Source organism: Martes martes, assembly GCF_963455335.1.
Source record: "Martes martes genome assembly, chromosome: 10".
NCBI classification, from domain to species: domain Eukaryota; kingdom Metazoa; phylum Chordata; class Mammalia; order Carnivora; family Mustelidae; genus Martes; species Martes martes.
This window is the reverse complement of record NC_137898.1, coordinates 71095417-71116200: the sequence shown is the minus strand read 5'-3', so window position 1 is coordinate 71116200 and position 20784 is coordinate 71095417. Positions and strand designations below refer to the sequence as shown.

The following is a 20784-nucleotide window of genomic DNA, read 5'->3' as shown; positions in this document are numbered from 1 at the left end:
AGTCCCCCAAATTTTGATATAGCTGATTTTAAGTTAATTACTCTAGCAAACCACTATAATACTAAACGAAATATTATGAATGCAATGGCATTTGGCACACTATTGTTGTGAATATGCTTTATTTTTAAGTAAAAAATGAATCCTAGCCAAAACAAAGTGTTTTGCCTCTGAATATTTTAAGCTTAAGGGAGAAAAACTCATTAATAAGGAACGTATTTTCATTTTTCCATGTTTTTAATTTTTTATGAAGATTTTCATTAAGCTTCAGTCAATAAACAGTTTTTAAACTTAGGCTTCATGATCCTTTTGACTTCGCACTTTTAAATGGAGGCATTTCTCTTCAAAACATGACAAATTTCAGAATCCATTAAAAATTATTTTATTCAAATTATGTTTTCCAAAAGAGAGGGTTCTGTGCTAGTCGTCTTTGAAAGTTTTCATACCTACAAAAGAAAAAAACATATTTTATAAGAAAATTATATCTTTCATAATCTACCAAATGACTTATCAAAAAGCAAACAACTTTAAGTATCACTTCTAAAAAGCTCAGATAAAAAATAAAAAAGCTAAAAAGTTAGATGAGAGAAATTTGCTCAAGGTCACATACCTACATTTTAACAAAGCTCAAACCTAATACCTTCCAGAGCTATCCATGCTACACCATGCTACCACTGCTCAACAAATTCTCACGTATCGCCCACCACTGGGATATTCAACGTGACAAGAATACCTATAAAACAGAATCATGGGAGGGGCGCCTGGGTGGCTCAGTGGGTTAAAGCCTCTGCCTTCTGCTCGGGTCATGGTCTCAGGGTCCTGGGATCGAGCCCTGCATCGGGCTCTCTGCTCAGCGGGGAGCCTGCTTCCCCCTTTCTCTCTCTGCCTGCCTCTCTGCCTACTTGTAATCTCTCTGTCAAATAAATGAATAAATAAAATTAAAAAAAAAAACCAGAATCATGGGAAAGCTAGGGAAATCAATTTTCTTAACCATTTAAGTACAGGGTGCAGTAAAAATCATCCTGACGCCTTATGCATATCTACTTCAGACCAAGACTTTCTAAACTTACCAAAAAATTGCTTTGTATTTCAAGACTCATATATAGTTACTAATAAATAAAAATATTTTAAAATTTACAGCCTTAATTGTGGTCCCTACACATAGGCAATTGTATTTTCTTGTCTTTATAAATTCAAAATAGCTACTACATAACAGAGTATTTAGGGTTAAGAACATTCCCTGATGTGAATTCCATAGTATATTTTTTAATGGCATGCCACTGTTAATGTATGCTGATGTTCACAATAAAAGAGTATGTTTAAATGTCAAAGAAATACATTTACCACCAAAAAATATGCATGGTTACTAAAAACCTTAATATTAGAGATACAAAATGTCCCATACCATTTCAGAACCACATTTGCTGGAATGAACATTTCAGATGGACTTGGTGTCATCTGGGCCTGAGAGACAGCAAATGATGAAGCAAAATTGTAGAAGTTGTCCAACATCTTTTGTGTGAACTGGAAAGTTAATAATGAATAGATTAATGAGTTATACTGAATATTCCACTTATACCTTAGTATTTTTAATTAAAAATGTCCCTGCAGTGTACTTGGTTTTAAATACTATGAGTTTTAAACAGTCTAATGCTGTAAGTTAAAGAAAATCATAAAATGACACTGTGGCATAAAATCTTAACAACCTGCCTTTAGCACTTTCTTCATATCTCAAAGAATTTCTGTGGTTTTAAAATTTTAATTTCCTAAGATATTCACTTTGGTGGGGAAAAAAGGAAAAAAATGTTTTTCCTTCAAATATCCTCTTTTCTTTCTCCCTCACCATCTACTATGCCCCTCTCCTCAAATCCCAGCCTACTTTCTCATATAAAATAGTAAGAAGCCTTTTTCTTGCCAGAAAGATAAAAGCCTAAATACAATGAGAGGAAATGCCTTATTAGCTTTTATCTTTTTGCTTAATCATATCAAGGTAGTTTAATCCAGGAAGCTACCATTAAGTTACTTGGACTAAAATCCAGAGTTCAGTAAAATCACCAACTAAAAAATCAGCACCAGAAAGAACAAAAAATCAACAGCAACCCTTAACACTAACAACAAAATTTTAAAATGCAACTTTTTATTTAAAAGATTTAATTCAGAGGGATGCCTGGGTGGCTCAGTCAGTGAAGCGTCTGCCTTCAGCTCAGATCATGATCCCAGGGTACTGCGACTGAGCTCTGAATCAGGCTCCTTGCTCAGCAGGGAGCCTGCTTCTCCCTCTGCCTGCTGTTTCCCCTGTTTGTGCGCTCTCGCTCTCTCTGACAAATAAATAAAAATCTTTTAAAAGATCCAATTCAGAATAAAAACGAAATCTGTAAATACCTAGGAAAATATTTCAAGACTATCTTGAGAGATAGGAAAAACAAACTAAAGGACCTATACACCACATTCAGTGAAAAGATACATGTTCACAGATGGGAAGACATACATAATGGAAGCAATTCTCCCCAAATTAAACTTATAAGACCTCGGGGCACCTGGGTGGCTCAGTGGGTTAAAGCCTCAGTCTTCGGCTCAGGTCATGATCCCAGGGTCCTGGGATGGAGCCCTCCATCGGGCTCTCTGGGCTCTCTGCTCAGCAGGGAGCCTGCTTCCCCCCTCTCTCTCTGCCTGCCTTTCTGCCTACTTGTGATCTCTGTCTGTCAAATAAATAAATAAAATCTTTACAAAAAAATAAAACAACTATAAGACCAATGTTATTTCCAACAAAATCCAATAAAGTTTTTAATGAAACTCAATAAGCTGATACTAAAATTATTATGCAGAATATATAAGCTTATGTTCATAAGTAAGAGGAGGGAGTTGGCCTAGCAGATATTAGTAAGACTTTTACTGGCAAAGGGACAGGCAAACTAATTGGAACAGAAGAGAGAAACCAGAAACAAGTCTAAACATATGTGACAACATGATACATAACAAAGATGCTATTAACTCAGAGTTTAAAAAAGAAAAAAGACTAGCTTTCAATTAAAGCTTTAGTAACTATGAGAACATAACACCTTCACACATTAGTATAACATAGGAACAACTTCGCCAATGCAAAAAAAAATAATAATAATAATAATAATAATAATAAAAGAAACAACTGATTGTCTACACAAAAATATAATGTCTGCATACAAAAGATACCAAAACCGACATTAAAAGAAAAGCAACATGCTAGGAGAATTACAACATCTAGAACAGAAGACTATTACCCAGAATACATAAAGGCCTCTTTCCAGAAAGTTAAAATGAAAAAGTGCCAAAAAATACAATAGAAAATTGGGCAAAATACATAAATGGTCAATTCCAATTAAAAAAAATTACAAATGAGGTCAAAATGAGAAAAGATGCTCAACTTCACCAGTCACCAAGAAATACAAACCAAAACAACAGTGACATTCAAATTTCACCCAGCAGTCTGGCAAAAATTTAAGGTCTCTGAGAATATCTATTAATATGGAAATGAAAAAACTGTCTCATTCATACAATGACATACTATACAACTATACAAGTCTATTAAAATAGACTAGATTTATTCCATGTATCAAGACAGGTAAGTCTTAAAAATAATGCTGAGTGAACAATACCAACTTGTAGAAATCTGTACAGTATACCATTTATAATCATTTTAAAAACATGCAAAGGGGTAGTAAGTCAACAAGAATGGAAAATAGAAGAAACAAAAAAAGGACTGCAACAGAGAAGAGAAATGAAAAGAATTTCTACAATAATGGTTAAAGAAAAGAATACCTTGACTACAGTTACGCAAAAGACCCAGAAAATAATCAATCCACAGAAGAACAAAGAAGAGTTTCAAGAGCGATGTTTCCAAAACAAATTTAAAATTGCTTTTTAAAAATATACTAAACAGCGGGCGCCTGGGTGGCTCAGTGGTTAAAAGCCGCTGCCTTCGGCTCAGGTCATGATCCCAGCGTCCTGGGATCGAGCCCCGCATCGGGCTCTCTGCTCAGCAGGGAGCCTGCTTCCTCCCTTCTCTCTCTGCCTACCTCTCTGCCTACTTGTGATCTGTCTGTCAAATAAATAAATAAAATCTTTAAAAATATACTAAACAGGAATTTATACTTAGCAGAGTTTGGGCATAAACGAGATGTGGATATAGCAATCAACACAAAGGAAAAAAATGAAGCATTTATTAACCAAGGAAAATAAAAAGTCATTCTAGAAATGTAACCATAGTACTACACCTGGTTCAGTTCTGAAAAATATTTACCTGATCATAATACTGAAAACTCTAAATATTAATTTAGTGAAAATCTATAATAAAAAGGTGTGGTGACACCTGGCTGGCTCAGTCGGTAGAACATGCAACTCCAGGTTGTGAGCTCAAGCATCACAATGGGTCTAGAGATTACTTAAAAATAAAATCTTTTAGGGGCACCGAGGTGGCACAGTCAGTCAGGTGTCCGAGTCTCAGTTTCAGCTCAGGTTGTGACCTTGGGATCATGGCACCGAGCTCCCTATCAGGCTCTGCCCTAGGACTGCTTGAGATTCTGTCTCTCTTTTCCCTCTCCCTCCCTATCATTCTCTAAAATAAATTTAAAAATCTTTTTAAAAAATAAGATCTTTAAAAAAAAAGGCGGGGAGAAAAGACAACTCTGAATGCTGGAAAGCAGAGGAGTGAGAGCACTAAATCACATTAGGTATGGGGAAGTCGATGGAAAACACCTATAGCAAATAAACTGGTTAAAAAGAGATTAAGCAAGTTTCTTCTGACACATGGAAGTAAATACAAGAAGAAATAGGTAAAGAAAAAAAAAGTGGGAGAGGCTGAAAGTGACTGCTTTTGAGGAACAGAGTAAGAGCAGAATATAAGAAGTATTAACAGGACAACTGTTCTGCATGTAAAACCATCTGATGTTTTAAGCCATGTACATGTACTATTAATAAAAACTAAATGAAGTAACAAGAGTAACTAAGAGTATATATTAGAAACATGTTTTAACAAATAATGCCATACATATTTTGTGGATACTTATGAATGTTTCTTTTAAAGTAGTAACACAGGATGGCAAAGATAATTTGGTTAGAAGAGTAGCTAACTGGGGAAGAACTGGAAGAAGAGAAACACACCAGCAAGCTGCATCAGAAATACTTTTCGGTTTTTTTTTCATTAGTAGCAAATATGACAAATATCAATTAAATCTAGGTAGAAGACACTCAGAAGTCTTCATATATATTGCATTATAAAGAGAGCTCTACAAGGATAGCTATTATTTTGTCTAGCTATTTGTATTTGTTCATGCTTAGAAAACTCCTGGCACGCAGTAGGCATACAATAAATACTGGAGGAATGTACTTTCCTACATATGTAAAATATTTCATAATAAAATGTTTAATAAAAATATGTATGATTTTAAAAGCTCAAATAACTTACATATATATAAAATAAAAAGTCTCCTTGCCCCTTTCCAGGGATAACATCACTTTGGAATACATTTTTCAGACATTTTTCTAATACAGTCTATATGGGATACTACTAACTCCTGCTTTACAACTTGCTTATTCAGCATAGCAGTTTATTTTTTTAATTACTAGGGAGAAAAAAGAATTAAGACCCAGACTCTGTCATTCTTAACTCAGCCTGTTCTGAAGAAATCATGTGAGAAGTCTGACTTTAAATTCATGGCGACAACCCTCAAGAGTATGCTGCCCAGCAAAGTCATAAGGGGTTCCCTAGTCCATTCACCCTCCTCCTCTCCTAGAGGACTTGGTTAATAATCCTTTTCCTTAAATTTCCAATACTCCTTTCCCCTCAATCTTAGCTAATGACCTTGTTTCCTGTTTCACTGAGCAAAGTGAAAGTATCAAGAGAAAATGTGCACAAGTTCTCATCACATTTAACAACCCTCCCACATCTGTATTCACATAGCCATTACTACGAATACTATGCATTATCCAATCTAATGTGCTCTCATTTCTATTCAAGGAGTTCAGCAATTCTCTCCACTCTCCTGCAACATCAGCTTTCATGCTTCATTCTCATCAAATATGATGTAATATCTCCCATTAAAAATAGTAAAAACAAACAAACAAAATCCTTGTCCCACTGCCCCCTCAAGCAACCAAACCATTTATCTGCTACCCTATGTAACCACACTCATCAAGAGTCATCTATATTCACTGTTCCCACTACCTCCTCTCCAACTCACTCCAAACTCCCCTTCTACTCTCTGAACTCTTTTCTAAGTTTTTAATGACTTCCATCTTGCTGAGTCCACTGGAGACTTCTTAGCCCTCATCTTAACTCATCAACAGTGTGATACTATTGAGGCTTCTTCTTAAAAACCAGTCTTTGCTTGGCTTCCAAAACACCACTTTCTGGGTCTCTTTCTACTTCAGGCTGCTCTTTTTCTTTGTCTTCATCTCTTAAGCTTCTCAAATTTGAAATGGCCCTGGAGCTCAGTCAATAGCCAACTTTTCCATTTAATTACTTCCCTAGTAATCATACACCCTTCAAAACTTCGGATATTATTGTTACACTGATGAGTCCCACATTTTTATCCATATCCCAGAACTCTCTCTTGAACTCTACACTTGTCACCTCCAGCTGGATATCTAACAGGTATCCCAAACATAGTACAACCAAAATCCAACTCCTGATTCCACTCCCAGCCCATACTTGCTCTTTTCATAATATTCCTGTGTTCAAATTCCTCAAGCCAATATCCTTGGGCTATAATTGATGTCTCTCTTTAATCTCAGACCTTTCGTGTGATCCATATCATGAAACACTACTGGCTCCATCTTCACATTAGTTCCAGAAATCAATTACAGGCATACCTCGGACATATTGCAGTTCAGTTCCAGACCACTGCAATAAAGTGAGTCAAATGAATTTTTTGGTTTCCTAGTGCACATAAAAATTTTGTTTACACTATACTGTAGTCTATTAGGTGTGTAAATAGCATTATGTCTTTAAAAAATGTACATACCTTCATTAAAAAATACTTTATTGCTAAAAAATGCTAAACATCATCTGAGATTTCAGCGAGTCGTAATCTTTTTGCTGGTAGAGCGTCTTGCCTTGATGTTGATGGCTGCTGACTGATCAGGGTGGTAGTTTCTGAAGGTTGGGGTGGCTGTGGCAATTTCTTAAAATAAGACAACAATGAAGTTTGCCTCATGGATTGACTCCTCCTTTTACTTGAACCCTTAGAGGCCACTGTAGGATAATTAACTGGCCTAATTTCAATACTGTTGTGTCTCAGGAAATAGGGAGATCCAAGCAGAGGGAGAAAAACGCAGAACAGTTGGTAGGTGGAGCAGTCAGAAAACGCACTTATCGATTAAGTTCTTCATCTTATATGGGCAGTTTGTGGTGCCCCAAAACAATTACAATAGTACTAAAGATCACTGATCACAGATCACCGTTACAAATACAATGAAAGAGTTTGAAATGTTCCAAGAATTACCAAAACATGACACAGAGACACAAAGTGGGCAAATGCTGCTGGAAAAATGGCACCAACAGATCTGCTCCATGCAGGGTTGCCACAAACCTTCGGTATGTAAAAAACACAATACCAGCAACACGCAATAAAGTGAAGCGCAATAAAACGAGGTATGCCAGTACTTTTAATTACCTTCACTTCCACCTCCCCAAACTTCCCTGGTTCAAGTCATTATCATCTGTCATCTAATGTTCACAAGAGCCTCCTAACTGACTTCTTCCTTCCCACAACAGTGTCTACCCAAAATGCGAAAGTCATCCTTTAGAAATGTAAGTTAGATCCTATTACTGTTCTGCTCAAAACTCTTATTTCTTCTCTTCCAAACAGAATTTGAGTCAAAGTTCTTACAGGGGACCCTGGGTGGCTCAGTCAGTTAAATGTCTGCCTTCGGCTCAGGTCATGATCCCAGGGTCCTGGGATCGAGCCCGGCATTTGGTTCCCTGCTTAGTGGGAAGGCTGCTTGTCTCTCTCCCTTTGCCCCCCTCCTGCTTTCATGTGCACATGCTCCCTCTCTCTCATAAATAAATAAAATCTTTTTAAAAAATTAATTAATCAGAATCCTTATAAAAGCCAATGAGGTACCATATGATTTTATCCTGCAGCCCCCCCCCAATTATCTCCCATCTCTCACCCTTGCTCACTCTACTCCAGCCACAAAGACCTTCATATTATCATTCAGATTTCTACCTTAGAGTCTCTGCATTAGCTACACCTCTACCTCCATTATTCTGCTGTTCAGGCCTTTGCCTTAAAGAGGTTAAAAGTCAGCCATCACGGAATTATGTCACTTTAAGCTCCATGAAGACAAGGATCTTGCTTATCTGGTTCACAACTGTATACCCACAGCCTAGCATACTAACTGGGAGGGAATAAGAAAAAGCTAATATTTATTCCCATTTTTAAATCACTTTGAGCTATTTCATCAGTATAAAAACAAGTCTCATCAAAGCATTTACAAATTTTAAAATACCTATAGAAGAAAGCAGGCAAACTTAAATTATCCATGGAAGCCAGTAACTTACACCATACATGTTTACCTTCATTTTTACCTGTTTTCAACCACCAGGTTAGTTTTTAAAGTACAGAATTTGGACGGCACCTGGGTAGCTCAGCTGGTAAGGTGTTTACCTTCAACTCAGGTCATGATCCCAGGGTCCTGAGATTAGTCCTGTATCAGGCTCCCTGATCAGGGGGAGCCTGCTTCCTGCCCCTTCCCCCTGCTCGTGCTCTGTCTCTCAAATAAATAAATAAAAATCTTAAAAAAATATATAGAACTTGGTTTAAAAATTTTTTTGGAAAATAATGTGTACTGCGTTACCTGAGTGAATGAGTCAACTGAGGATACAGCAGCATTGCCTACTGGAGTCTGCTGAGCCAAACTGTCCAATAATTCCACTGAAATTCCAATCTGAGCAACAGATGGAGTCCGGACAATATTCATGGCTCCAAAAGGGTGTTGGCTTCCTTCTCCTGAAAAAAATTAACATGTACCACAAATTTCAAATTTAACTTGTAGCCATAAAAATTCCTTTGTAAGTATGTGGAAAACCTCTGATCTACATTCACTAAAAAATTGTTATATGAACATTTGTCTCTTTTCAAAAAAATGTAAAAGGCTAGTTTTTATCACATTAACAAAGAATAAGAAAAGTAAAATTTTCCCCACCAGAAAAACAGCTGTTACTTTTCAAAAACGTATTACAATTAATGTAGGTAGAAACAGTAAGTAACAGAATAAGAAAAATAAGCAAGCATTAATTACATTTAAAAATTCTCAAAGCTAACTCCAAAGAAAGGATATTTTTAAAGATTTTTTAAACTAGTTTTAGCATTTCTTCATTATTCCACTAAAGAAAGATCTTAAATTACTACTATTACTGATAAATGACATGGCATATTTTACTGAATGTCATGAATCACCCCATATAACACCTGATGTTATCAAACAGGCAATAAAAAAGCTTATCACAGAAAATACTTAGTAACTTTTTCCCTTTAAAAATCAGTGTGGGAGCGCCTAGGTGGCTCAGTGGGTTAAAGCCTCTGCCTTCGGCTCAGGTCATGATCCCAGGGTCCTAGGATCGAGCCCCGCATCGGGCTCTCTTTTCAGCGGGGAGCCTGCTTCCCTTCCTCTCTCTGCCCGCCTCTCTGCCTACTTGTGATCTCTGTCAAATAAATAAATCCTAAAAAAAATAAAATAAAATAAAAATCAGTGTGTCATTAAGTATACACCTGAGCCTGTAAATGCCATCTAATTTCTATGGGGAAAATAGAGGCCAATTTCTTTAATCTACATAAGACAATCAGAAAAGTTAGTCTGAAGGGAAAAAAAAATCATACAATAGATTTTTGGTTATCTGCTGTTTTCATAGGACTATAAAATGTTTAACCAAATACAGAAGAACAAAAACCTGGAGCAACACATATTCCTAATAACTAGAATACTCTTTACAAATATCAAAACTCTCCTTAAATTTTCAAGCATATGAATAAAAACTATTTATTCTTCTGTGATTTAAAAATACACACACACCTGTCACTAAATAGGACTAGCTTAAAATAGTTTCAGTATTTTTAAATTAACTGTTTTATTATATTTTATATTTCCATATATTTATGAATTTTCCAGATTTGTTATTTCTATCATTGTGGTTAGAGAACATACTTTGTATGATTTCAGTCTTTAAATATACTGAGACTTATTTTACAGTAACCTAACATATGGTCTATCCAAGAAAATGCTCCATGTGCATTTAAGAATGTGTTCTGCTGTTGTTGGGTAGAAAGTTCTATGTAAGTCTGTTGGGTCTGGGTGGTTTACAGTGTTCAAGTCTTCTATTTTTTTTTTTTTAAGATTGTGTTTATTTATTTGATAGAGAGAGACAGAGCAAGAGAGGGAACACAAGCAGGGGTAGTGAGAGAGGGAGCCAGGCAGGGAGCCCTATGCAGAGCTCAGTCCCAGGACCCAGGGATCACCTGAGCCAAAGGCAGACACTTAATGACTGAGCCACCAGGTGCCCCTCAAGCCTTCTATTTCCTTGATGACCTTCTGTCCAGTCGTTCTATCCATTACTGAAAGTAGGGAATTGAAGTTTCCAACAATTATTGTTCAACTATTTTCTCCCTTCAATTCTGCCAAGTTTTGCTTCATGTATTTTGAGGTTCTGTTGTTGGTAGGTGCAAACAAGTTTATAACTGTTACTAACTTTCTTATAGATTGACCCTTTTATCATTATATAATGTCTTTATTGCACATAATAATTTTGTCATACATCTATTAGTCTGACTTTAGTCCATCCACTCAAGCTCTTTTAGTTACTGTTTGTATGTATCTTTTTCCATCCTTTACTTTCAACTATTTTGTGTCTCAATCAATAGTTGGATTATGTTTTTTTATCCATTCTGCAAATTTCTGCCTTTTAATTGTAGAATTTAGTTTTGTGTTAAATAGACACTTGCTAGTGTACCATTTTAATTCTACCATTTCTTTTACTATATTACTTTTTGTTTTCCCCTTAATGGCTACAGTAGGGATTAGTATAAATTTCTTACTTATAACAACCTAGTTTGGATTAATGCCAACTTAGTATCAGTAGTAGGCAAAAACTTTGCTATGTAATTTCTCTCCCTATGTGTTGTCATAAATTATTTCTTTATACATAGCATGCCCATAAACATAGGTTTACAGTTTCCATTTTTTAAGGTTTTATTTGAGAGAGAGCAGAGCCAGTGAGCGAGAGTGAGAGAGCAGGAATGGGGGGAGGAGCAGAGGGAGAAGCAGACTCCCCACTGCGCAAGGAGGGAGCCCAATGACGGGCTTGATCCCAGGATCCTGGCATCATGACTTGAGCCAAAGGCAGACACTTAACCAATTGAGCCACCCAGGCACCCTACAGTTTCCATTTTACGAAGTTGTTTTTTACATCAAATAGGGAGGGAAAGAGTTGTAAACAAAATGTGCAATACTGATTTTTATGATTAACTAGTTACCTTTACCTGTGTTCCTTTTGCCTTCATGGGAATTCAAATACTGTCTCATACCCTCTCTTTTCAGTCTGAAGGGCTGTCTTTAGTCTCTCTTATAGGCTAAGTCTTGGAGTAATGATTTTCACAGTTTATCTGAGAATGTCTTCATTTCTTTTTTTAAGATTTTATTTGAGAGAGAGAGAGCACACACGCACATGTGGCAGGAGGGGCAGAGAGAGGGAAAGAGAATCTCAAGCAGACTCCGAGTTAAGCATGGAGCTCAATTCAGGGCTGGATCTCATGACCCTGAGATCATGACCTGAGCCAAAATCAAGAATCGGACGTTTAAATGACTGAGCCACCCAGGAACCCTTCCTCATTTCTGATGGATACTTTCAAAAGAATTCTTGACAAGTTTTTCTTTCAGCGCTTTATACCATCCCACTGTTTTTGGACTCCACTGTTAATGGAAACCAGCTGTTAATCTTACTACGAATCTTGTCATTTGATGAGTTGCTTCTCTTGCCATTTTTTCTTTATGATATGTTTTGGTATGGAGCTTATCCTACGTGGAGTTCACTTAAATTCTTAAGTGTGTAATGTTTCTCATCAAATTCTGAAAGCTTTAGGGCACTGTTTCTTCAAGTACTCTTTCCACCCCATCTCTCTCCTCCTTCTGGGACTGCTAATGTGCATATGTTGGTATACTTGACGATGTCTCAGAGATTGCTCATTTTTCTTCTTTTTCTTTCAGCTTTTCAAGTTGAAAAGTTCACGTTCTTCAAGTTCACGGATTCTTTCATCAGCCTACTCAAATCTATTGAAAACCTGTAGTGAACTCCATTTGCTACTGTACTTTTCAGCTCTATCACTTATGTTTAGTTCCTTTTTATAATTTCTCTATTAATATTTTCTATTTGATGGCATGTTATTCTCCTGGTTTCCTTTAACTCTCAGTAAATCCAATGTTATACTTTCCTAGGGACAGATTCTGTTCATTTCTTCTCTGAAAGGGCCATATATTCTTATTTCTTTGCACACTTCCTTTTTGTTGAAAACAGGATGCTGAATATTATAATTCAGCAAATCTAGAAATCAGGTTCCCCCTCTCAGGGTTTATTGTTAATATTTGTTGTTTCCTTAACAACTTCTAAACCAATACTGTGAAGTCTGTATTTTTTGTCATGTGCAACAAGTGAGTGACATTTCTATTGGCTTAGTGGTTAGCTGGTGATTAGAAAGATATTTCCTTAAAAGCGTGGAACCCCAAAATTCTCCCAGTCTTTGCAGATGAGTTCTGTGTTTGGGACATCCCCTTAATACTAGCCAGGTAGTTTTTCAACTCTGCATTAGCCTTCACTGCCTGCTTATGTATAGCCCCAAAGTTAGCCAGAAGTGAAAACTTAGAACCTTTTTAGCTCTTTCCTGAGCATGTGCACAGCCCTAACTGTATATACTGTCTGTGAGGTTTCCAAAAATTTCCAGGTCCAAGAACTCAAAGCCCTTATTCCCCAAAGTATCTTATTCCAGGGTTCCTGGGTGGCTCAGTCGGTTAGACATCTGCCTTCAGCTCGGGTCATGATCTCAAGGTCCTGGGATCAAGTCCCACATTGGGCTCCCTGCTCAATGATGGGTCTGCTTCTCCCTCTGCCCCTCCCCCCTACTCATGTACTCTCTCTCCCCCTCTCAAATAAATAAATAACCTTTAAAAAAAAAAAAAAAAGCACAAAGTATTTTATTCCCAGCCTTTCCTCCCAAGCTTTGTAGTCAGCCTATTTTTGCCTCATTCGTTGTCAGTGCATCAGGCAGCAATGACAGGTATTTTTGCAGGTAAATATTTTTGACAAATACTCCCAGATTGTCAACTCTACTGAGATAAAGGAAAGTCTATTCAATTACTCTTCAAGGGAGTGTGCTTCTCCCTCTCTTTGACCCTTCCCCTTCAAACTCCCCTCCACCCAGCTCATGCTCGCTCTCTCTTGCTCACGCTTTCTCAAATATTTTTTTTAAGTGTGCCAACCTCTGCTCTAAGTAATTCCATCACTCATCCATTTTCTTATTATTTCAAACTTTTTTTTTCTTTTTTTGCATGGTTGAGAGCAATTGATGAGTCATGATGAAATAATTCCTTGGATGAAAAAGCAAAATGTTTCACAATATAGGAAAAACAAGATTACCAGTATCATCAAATGCATCTTAGATTTGTAAGATGGTCCGGCAGATTCATATAGTAATTGCAAGATAGAATGACTTCTTAAAAATATACAAGCAAATGTGGTCTCTATTCTTTAAAAGACTTCTACAAAAGAATAAAACTAAAAAACTAAAAGGAAATCCACTGGAAAGATATTGTATGTATGCACGGCAACAGAGATGACTAAAGAAAACACTATGACAAAAATAAGTAATTCACTATAAAGTGGCATTTGAACATGACATATGCTAAAAAGCTACATAAAACAGCTTAACTATGCCTGCATAAAAGGCTTCTTGGTATTAAATTAGAAATCAAATATATATTTCTAAAACCTCTTTACTTCATTTCTATTGATAGCATGACAAGCCTGAAATTACATTTTTCACTCATGCATAGTTCAAGAGCAATGTAACTACCAAAGGTTTATCAACAATAAATATTTTAAACCAGATAAAGCTGCCAATGTATCTGACATTACAATACATCTTGAATTTGAATGTCTAAAATGTATTTAAACAAGCAATATTTCCCAAGTATCTAAGTCCATCACTGTGCTCTATACATTCTAAAGAACACACAGTAAAAGATACAAACAGTCCCTACTCTCAAGGAGCTTACATTCTAATGGGAAAAGTAACAGTTAAACTTTCTGAGTAGACTTCATTTTCTTCATAAGATCTTTCCTAGATCTTTCTATGATTTTACAAAAACATACTAACTATTCCTTGAGTACAAACTATATGCCAGGCACTATTATACATTTTGCATTTGTTATTTCTAATGCTTGCAAAAAATACTTGCACTATAGGTATGAAATCCATTTTACCTGAAATCCCAAGGTGAAATAACTTAATCAAGACTACACAGCTAGTAAGTGAGATTCAAAATGAGTCTATCAAGCTCTAAAGCTGAAGCTCAATCTAGTTCATCATCCCACCTGTTTATACCAAATTCCATGATATGAACTCTTCACTGATTTTTATGCATTACTTCACAACAAGCCACTCAAGAAAGCAAGCCAAGAAATGTCAGGAAGTAAATGGTTCCCTCCCATTCTGGCTCACTAGCTCTATTTTCATGTGAATAGGCTGAGTAGCATCTTGAACTCTTGTTGTCCTTCCTAATTCCCTTGACAAGCTCAACCCGATTTTAAAACAAAAACTAGAATAAGTTTAAAAATTTCTTCCTGGCAACTGAGTTACATGAAATTAGAGGAGACTATATATGTCATGTGCACAGAAAGCTGAAGTGATGACATTAAAATATGGCGGCAAGCCCAAAAAGAAAAGAGCAGAAGTATATAGAAGAAATTCAAATGATGATTTATAAGAAACTCTAATTTTAACATTTCTTAAAAATTCTTCTTGGGTGCTAAGCCTTTTTATATGGTTATTTTTAATGTCACTGTCATAACAAAGAAAGGCTAAGTAACTATGCCAGATTTAAAGACTAAAGACGATTAAATGTAATGCACAATCCTAACAATCCTGGATGGAGGGAATAATGCCTGTTACTAATGGCATTATTAAGAAAATTGGCAAAATTTTAATGTATATTATACATTAGACAAGAGTATTATATTAATACTAAGTTTGCTGAATTTGATAATGATACTACGATTATACACGAGAATATCTTTGTTCAAGGAAACATATTCTGATGTAGTTAGGAGTCATGGAGCATAATGTCTACAACTTATTCTCAAAGTTTCAGGGAAAAATACACACACACACACACACACACACACATGCGTGCTCATATATAGATCTCGGAGAATAATAAATAAAATGTAGCAAAATTGATGAATGTCGGAGAATTTAAGAATTCTTCATACTATTCTTGTCATTTTTCTCTAATTTTAAAATTATTTCTAAATAAGTAAATAAAATTATTTCAAAATAAAGTTGTTTTAAAGAGAATTTTTAAGTATTTGAATAGGGATACTTCTAGAATTTCACTCCAAACTAACAATACCTCAAAGTAGGGCTAGGGTAAGGAAAAAAAGAAGAAAGAAAGGGGGAGAAGGAAAGAAAGAGGATAAAACCCTACCGTAAGGTGCCCAATTTACTCTGAAGGCCTGAAGCATTAAATTACCTTTTTCCCTAACAAGAGTATTCTACAAAGTTCTACTACATTCGGTACTCTATTTTATTCATATAAATATATGCTCTCTCTTCTTTAGACCACAGGGGATTTGAACAACTATTTCTTATTCTTCTATTAAGTACAATCATATGTTAAAGTGCTACAAACACAATAAAAAATACTTGTCAAGTTCCATGTAAGTTTTTATTATATCTGACCTAATGTCCTACTCCCCCACCTGCTCTTCCAATCTTGGCCTCTTCTGTTTCCCATTCTCCATATAATTCTCCACTGCAGATGTCACTGGAACTCTCCCTGACTGAGGCATTGAACCATTTCCTCATTGTCTCGTGAAACACTTTACAAATAGTTAACCTACAGAGAAAAGGAAGGTTTTAAGTTGAACTCTGTGTGTATGAGAGTACGTGGATGTGGCTAAACAAACTCTTCAAATAGCTATGAACTCCACAAATATTTACCTTTGACAGACATATGTATATAACTGTGCATAAATATGCATAAAACAAGTTCTTTCAGTTACATATTTTTGGTAAGAAAAACTGCTTTCACCTTCTAAATTTGGAATCAAAATTTTAAACCTTTAGTTAAACACTGTACTCATGTTCCTTAAATATCGTGAACCAAAACTTCTTAAAGTTAACATTACATGGCATTTCATTATTCACACTTGTTACAGGTTTTAACAGATGTTTAAATCATTATAAATGGACACAAACACATACTATGTGAATGCTGAGTTTTCTTAGTCATCTTACAGTTTAAGGATCCTATTAAGGATATGCTTTCAGAATTAAAGTAAAACAATTTAAGAAAAGAAAATTCTAAAAAGCACTGTAAAATCTGACAATATTAGTATAGAACTAGAAAGAAATACTTTAGTATATGTGGAAAATGGGATTTCCAATGAAATGGACACACATCAAAAACATAAAAATTAAAACAGCCTATCTCTCAAAAGACTACACTGAGAAAATTAAAGATGAAGTCTACTGAAAAATTTTCCAATATTACATTATATGCTAACTACAATTTTTTTTTCAAATCTGGAGGGAAAACAAAAAAAAAAGAAAAACTTCCCAGTGTAACCTAGACTTAATCATGAAATACTTTTCTCAACCAGATTAAGTCCAAGCAAAGGTGAATAAATAATCCTGTTTGCCTCTGCTATTCAACTCTGAAAAATGTGAAAATTCTGCACTCTGGGGGAAATGTACAGAGTATTTACAACAGACCTTTGGGTTTCCAATTATCCAGATCTGACTCACATGCTATTAAGAGCTGCAATGTTGGGGATGCCTGGGTGGCTCAGTTGGTTAAGCACCTGCCTTCGGCTCGGGTCATGATCCCAGGGTCCTGGGACTGAATACCGCATCAGGCTCCCTGCTCAGAGGGAGCCTGCTTCTCTGCCTGCCACTCTGCCCTGTTCCTGTTTTCTCTCTCTGACAAATAAATAAATAAAACTTAAAAAAAAAGTTGCAATGCTGAACTGTGGTATGAAGATGATAAAAATGGGAGATAAATATCTTTAATTCAAAATAAACCACCAAGGGGCACCTGAGTGGCTCAGTCATTTAAGCATCTGACTTGGGCTCAGGTCCTGATCTCATGGGTTGAAGGATCGAGCCCCGCTCAGCAGGAGTCTTCTTGGACATTCTCTCCCTCTGCCCCTTCCTTCCCCGCAATCCCTGCCCAAGTAAATAAAATCTTTAAAAAAAAAATCACCAAAATATGATTTTTGCCATATGGTTTTTATCATTATATTCAGAATTTCACTAATTAGACCAATATAGCAAGGAAAACTGGAGATGAAGCCCTATAAAAATGGCCAGATCCAGTTTCATAGTTGTCAAATTATAGATGTTTACTTTGTTAATATTAATTTATGGTACACTGTGAAAAGTTAACAACCCATATCATAATCCCTAAAGGAAGCACAAAGAAACTAACACACGTAGGGGCACCTGGGTGGCTCAGTCAGTTAAGCATCTGCCTTCAGCTCAGGTCATGATCTTGGGGTCCTGGGACTAAGCCCATGTCGTGCTCCTTGCTCAGTGGGGAGTCTCTCCTTCTCCCTCTGCTCTTCCCTGCCTCTCATGCTCTCTCCACCTCCCCCCCACAATAAATAAATAAAATCTTAAAAAAAGAAAGAAACTAATACACCTTTGCAAAAAACCAACATAAGAAATATGGATTTAAAAAAAAAAAAAGGCCAAAAAAACTCCAAAGAGCAAGGTAAAAATTTAAACCTAGCATATCTGTAACATTAAATATTAATGGACTAAGCATCTCATTTTTTTAAAGATTTTATTTATTATTATTTATTTGAAAGAGAGAAACAGCAAGAGAGGGGAAACACAAGCAGGACGAGTGGGAGAGGGAGAAGCAGGGAGCCCTATGCAGGGCTCGATCCCAGGACCCTGGGATCATGACCTGACCCGAAGAGAGATGCTTAATGACTGAATCACCCAGGTGCCCTATAAGCATCTCATTTTAAAGGCAGAGAATGTAAGAACAAGTTTTCAAAAAGCAGCACCTAACTATATACCTTTTACAAGGGGCACGCAGATGTATGTCAAAAAGTAAAAAATGTCGAAAAAAATAAAGCATGTGAACACTAACCATGAGAAAGCCAGAAAAGTTATATAAATTTTAGACAAAACAGACCTCAAGAGAGTAGCATTACTAGAGATAAAGGATATTTTATATATATAAGAGCCAATTCACCAATCTTACACACTCATAAAACAGAAGAAGAGAGAACAACTGTTATATCTTTTATTTCTTTCTCTTGTCTCGCTGCACTCTTTACTGCCTGTATTTAACATGGTGCGTAAAGGCCTGGGCAATGCAGCAAGGCAATAAAAAGAAATAAAAGGTGTCAAAATTGGAAGGAAAGAAATAAAAACTCTTTTTCAAAGGTATCATCTATACAGAAAATCCTGGGCAGCACTAGAATAAGGGAGTTTAGCAAGATAGTCAATATATGTTACCCTTTCCTTCCCTCTTCAGGATACAAAGTCAATGTACAAAAATCAGTTGTGTGACAATGTGAAATGCTGTTGAGTATGAGGAGCAACAGAAACTCATTCCTTGTTGGTGGGAATGTAAACACATAAAGCCACTTTGGAAGAGAGTTTAGCAGTCTCTTACAAAACTAAACACACTCTTAACATAAGATCCAGCAATCACACTCTTTGGTATTCATGAAAAGAGATGGAAACTTCAATGCACATAAAAACCTACACATGGATGTTTAAATTAAGCAGCTTTATTCATAACCGCTGAAAATTGAAAGCACCAAGATGTCCCTCAGTAGATAAATGAATAAACTGTGGTACATCCAGACCATGGAGTATCGTTCAGTACTACAAAGAAATGAGCTATTAAGTGAAAGAAGCCAATCTGAAAAGGCTATATACTGTACTGATGCCAACTACATGACATTGAGGAAAAGGCAAAATCAGAGACACAATAAAAATTCAGTGGCTTCCCAAGATTGGGGGTTAGGGGGAGTGTAAGATGGCACAGAGAAGAATAAGCAGATTTTCAAGGTAGTGAAATGTGTGAAAGTATAACTATAGATACAGGTCATTAAACATTTATCTAAATCCAAAGAATGTACAACACCAAGAGTGAACCCTAAGGTAAACTGGACTTGAGTGATTATGGTGATTATGATTTGTCTGTGTAAGTTCATCCTTGGTTTTTGAAAAACAACAATAACAACATTCTGGTGAACGATGTTGAAATGGGGTAGGCTACATCTGTGGGACAGGGGTATATGGGAAATCAGCGTACCTTCCTCTCAATTTTGTTGTAAACCTAGAACTGCTCTAAAAAATGAAGTCTTGGGACACCTGGGTGGCTCAGTCATTAAGCATCTGCCTTCGGCTCGGGTCATGATCCCAAGGTCCTGGGATCGAGTCCCACATCGGGCTCCCTGCTCTGTGGGAGGACTGCTTCTCTCTCTCCCACTCACCCTGCTTGTGTTCCCTCTCTCACTATCTCTATCTCTCTCTCTGTCAAATAAATAAATAAATAAATAAATAGATCTTTAAAAAAAAAGTCTTTTTAAAAAGTCAGCTGTACTTCCATATACTAGCAATAAAACAACTGAAAATTTACAGGATGTTCAGAGGCTTATAAAAAAAAACGGCAAAATGTCCAACAAGGAATAAGTAATAATAAATAATCAAACCATAACTTATCAACAAAATACTATACTATCACTTAAGACACGTAAACAAAAAAAACCATATCCTCTACATCAGTGTTTCTGAGAGCCTTTTAACTCATGTCACCTTATCCCTTTAAAGAAACATAAAAATTTCATCTTGTTACCAGTCCAGCCCATCTGAAGATCAGAATATCTCTGTTTCTCACTTTACTTGGTTACTAGGGGAAAAAGAATGGAAAAGAAGGAAAAACTAAATACTTAATACTTTTGGAATACATCAAAATTTCAAAACCCATTATGAAATAACAGTAAATAAAAATGGCACAAAACAGTAGTTACAGGCATATGAACTATATACACATAAGACAACGGAAATTTGAATGTATTTTTCTCCCTAAATTTACTTTGGGAAGAGAAAGGACTTAATTTTGCTTAGAATAGTGAACTAAAAACCTGAGTATCTAGATCCTAATTCCTCTTCTGTTTTAGAAACACTATAAAATTTCTAAATCTCAAAATTTTCAACAGCAAAATTAAGTAGTTTTTTTTTTTTAAGCAGGCTCCATGCCCAGTGTGGAGCCCAATGAGGAGCCTGAATTCACAACCCCTAGATTAAGACCTAAACTGAGATCAAGAGTCAGATGCTTACTGATTAAGCCACCCAGACGCCCTAGATTAAATTATTTTTAGGGCCTTCCATTATAAGACCCCATGGCTTACTGTTACTATACTTGGCCAGGATATGTTCCCTTAGTTTTTTTTTTTTATATAGTACCAAGTACACTGTACCTTTATTATGACTTTCTAAAAACTGCCAGAAAATT

At 36.1% G+C, this 20784-nt stretch overlaps 1 protein-coding gene across 1 annotated transcript in view; it reads right to left on the bottom strand.

Annotated features, from left to right (window-relative positions):
• Positions 1–362: 362 nt before the first annotated feature.
• Positions 363–20784, bottom strand: part of HIKESHI (heat shock protein nuclear import factor hikeshi) — a 38617-nt gene continuing 18195 nt past the window's right edge. The window contains exons 3-5 of the mRNA XM_080817826.1: positions 8833–8984; positions 1403–1521; positions 363–443 (exon numbers count right to left, since the gene is read on the bottom strand). Coding sequence (XP_080673952.1) covers positions 389–443; positions 1403–1521; positions 8833–8984 — 326 coding nt within the window. The 3' untranslated portion in view covers positions 363–388. The remainder of the gene's footprint in view (positions 444–1402; positions 1522–8832; positions 8985–20784) is intronic.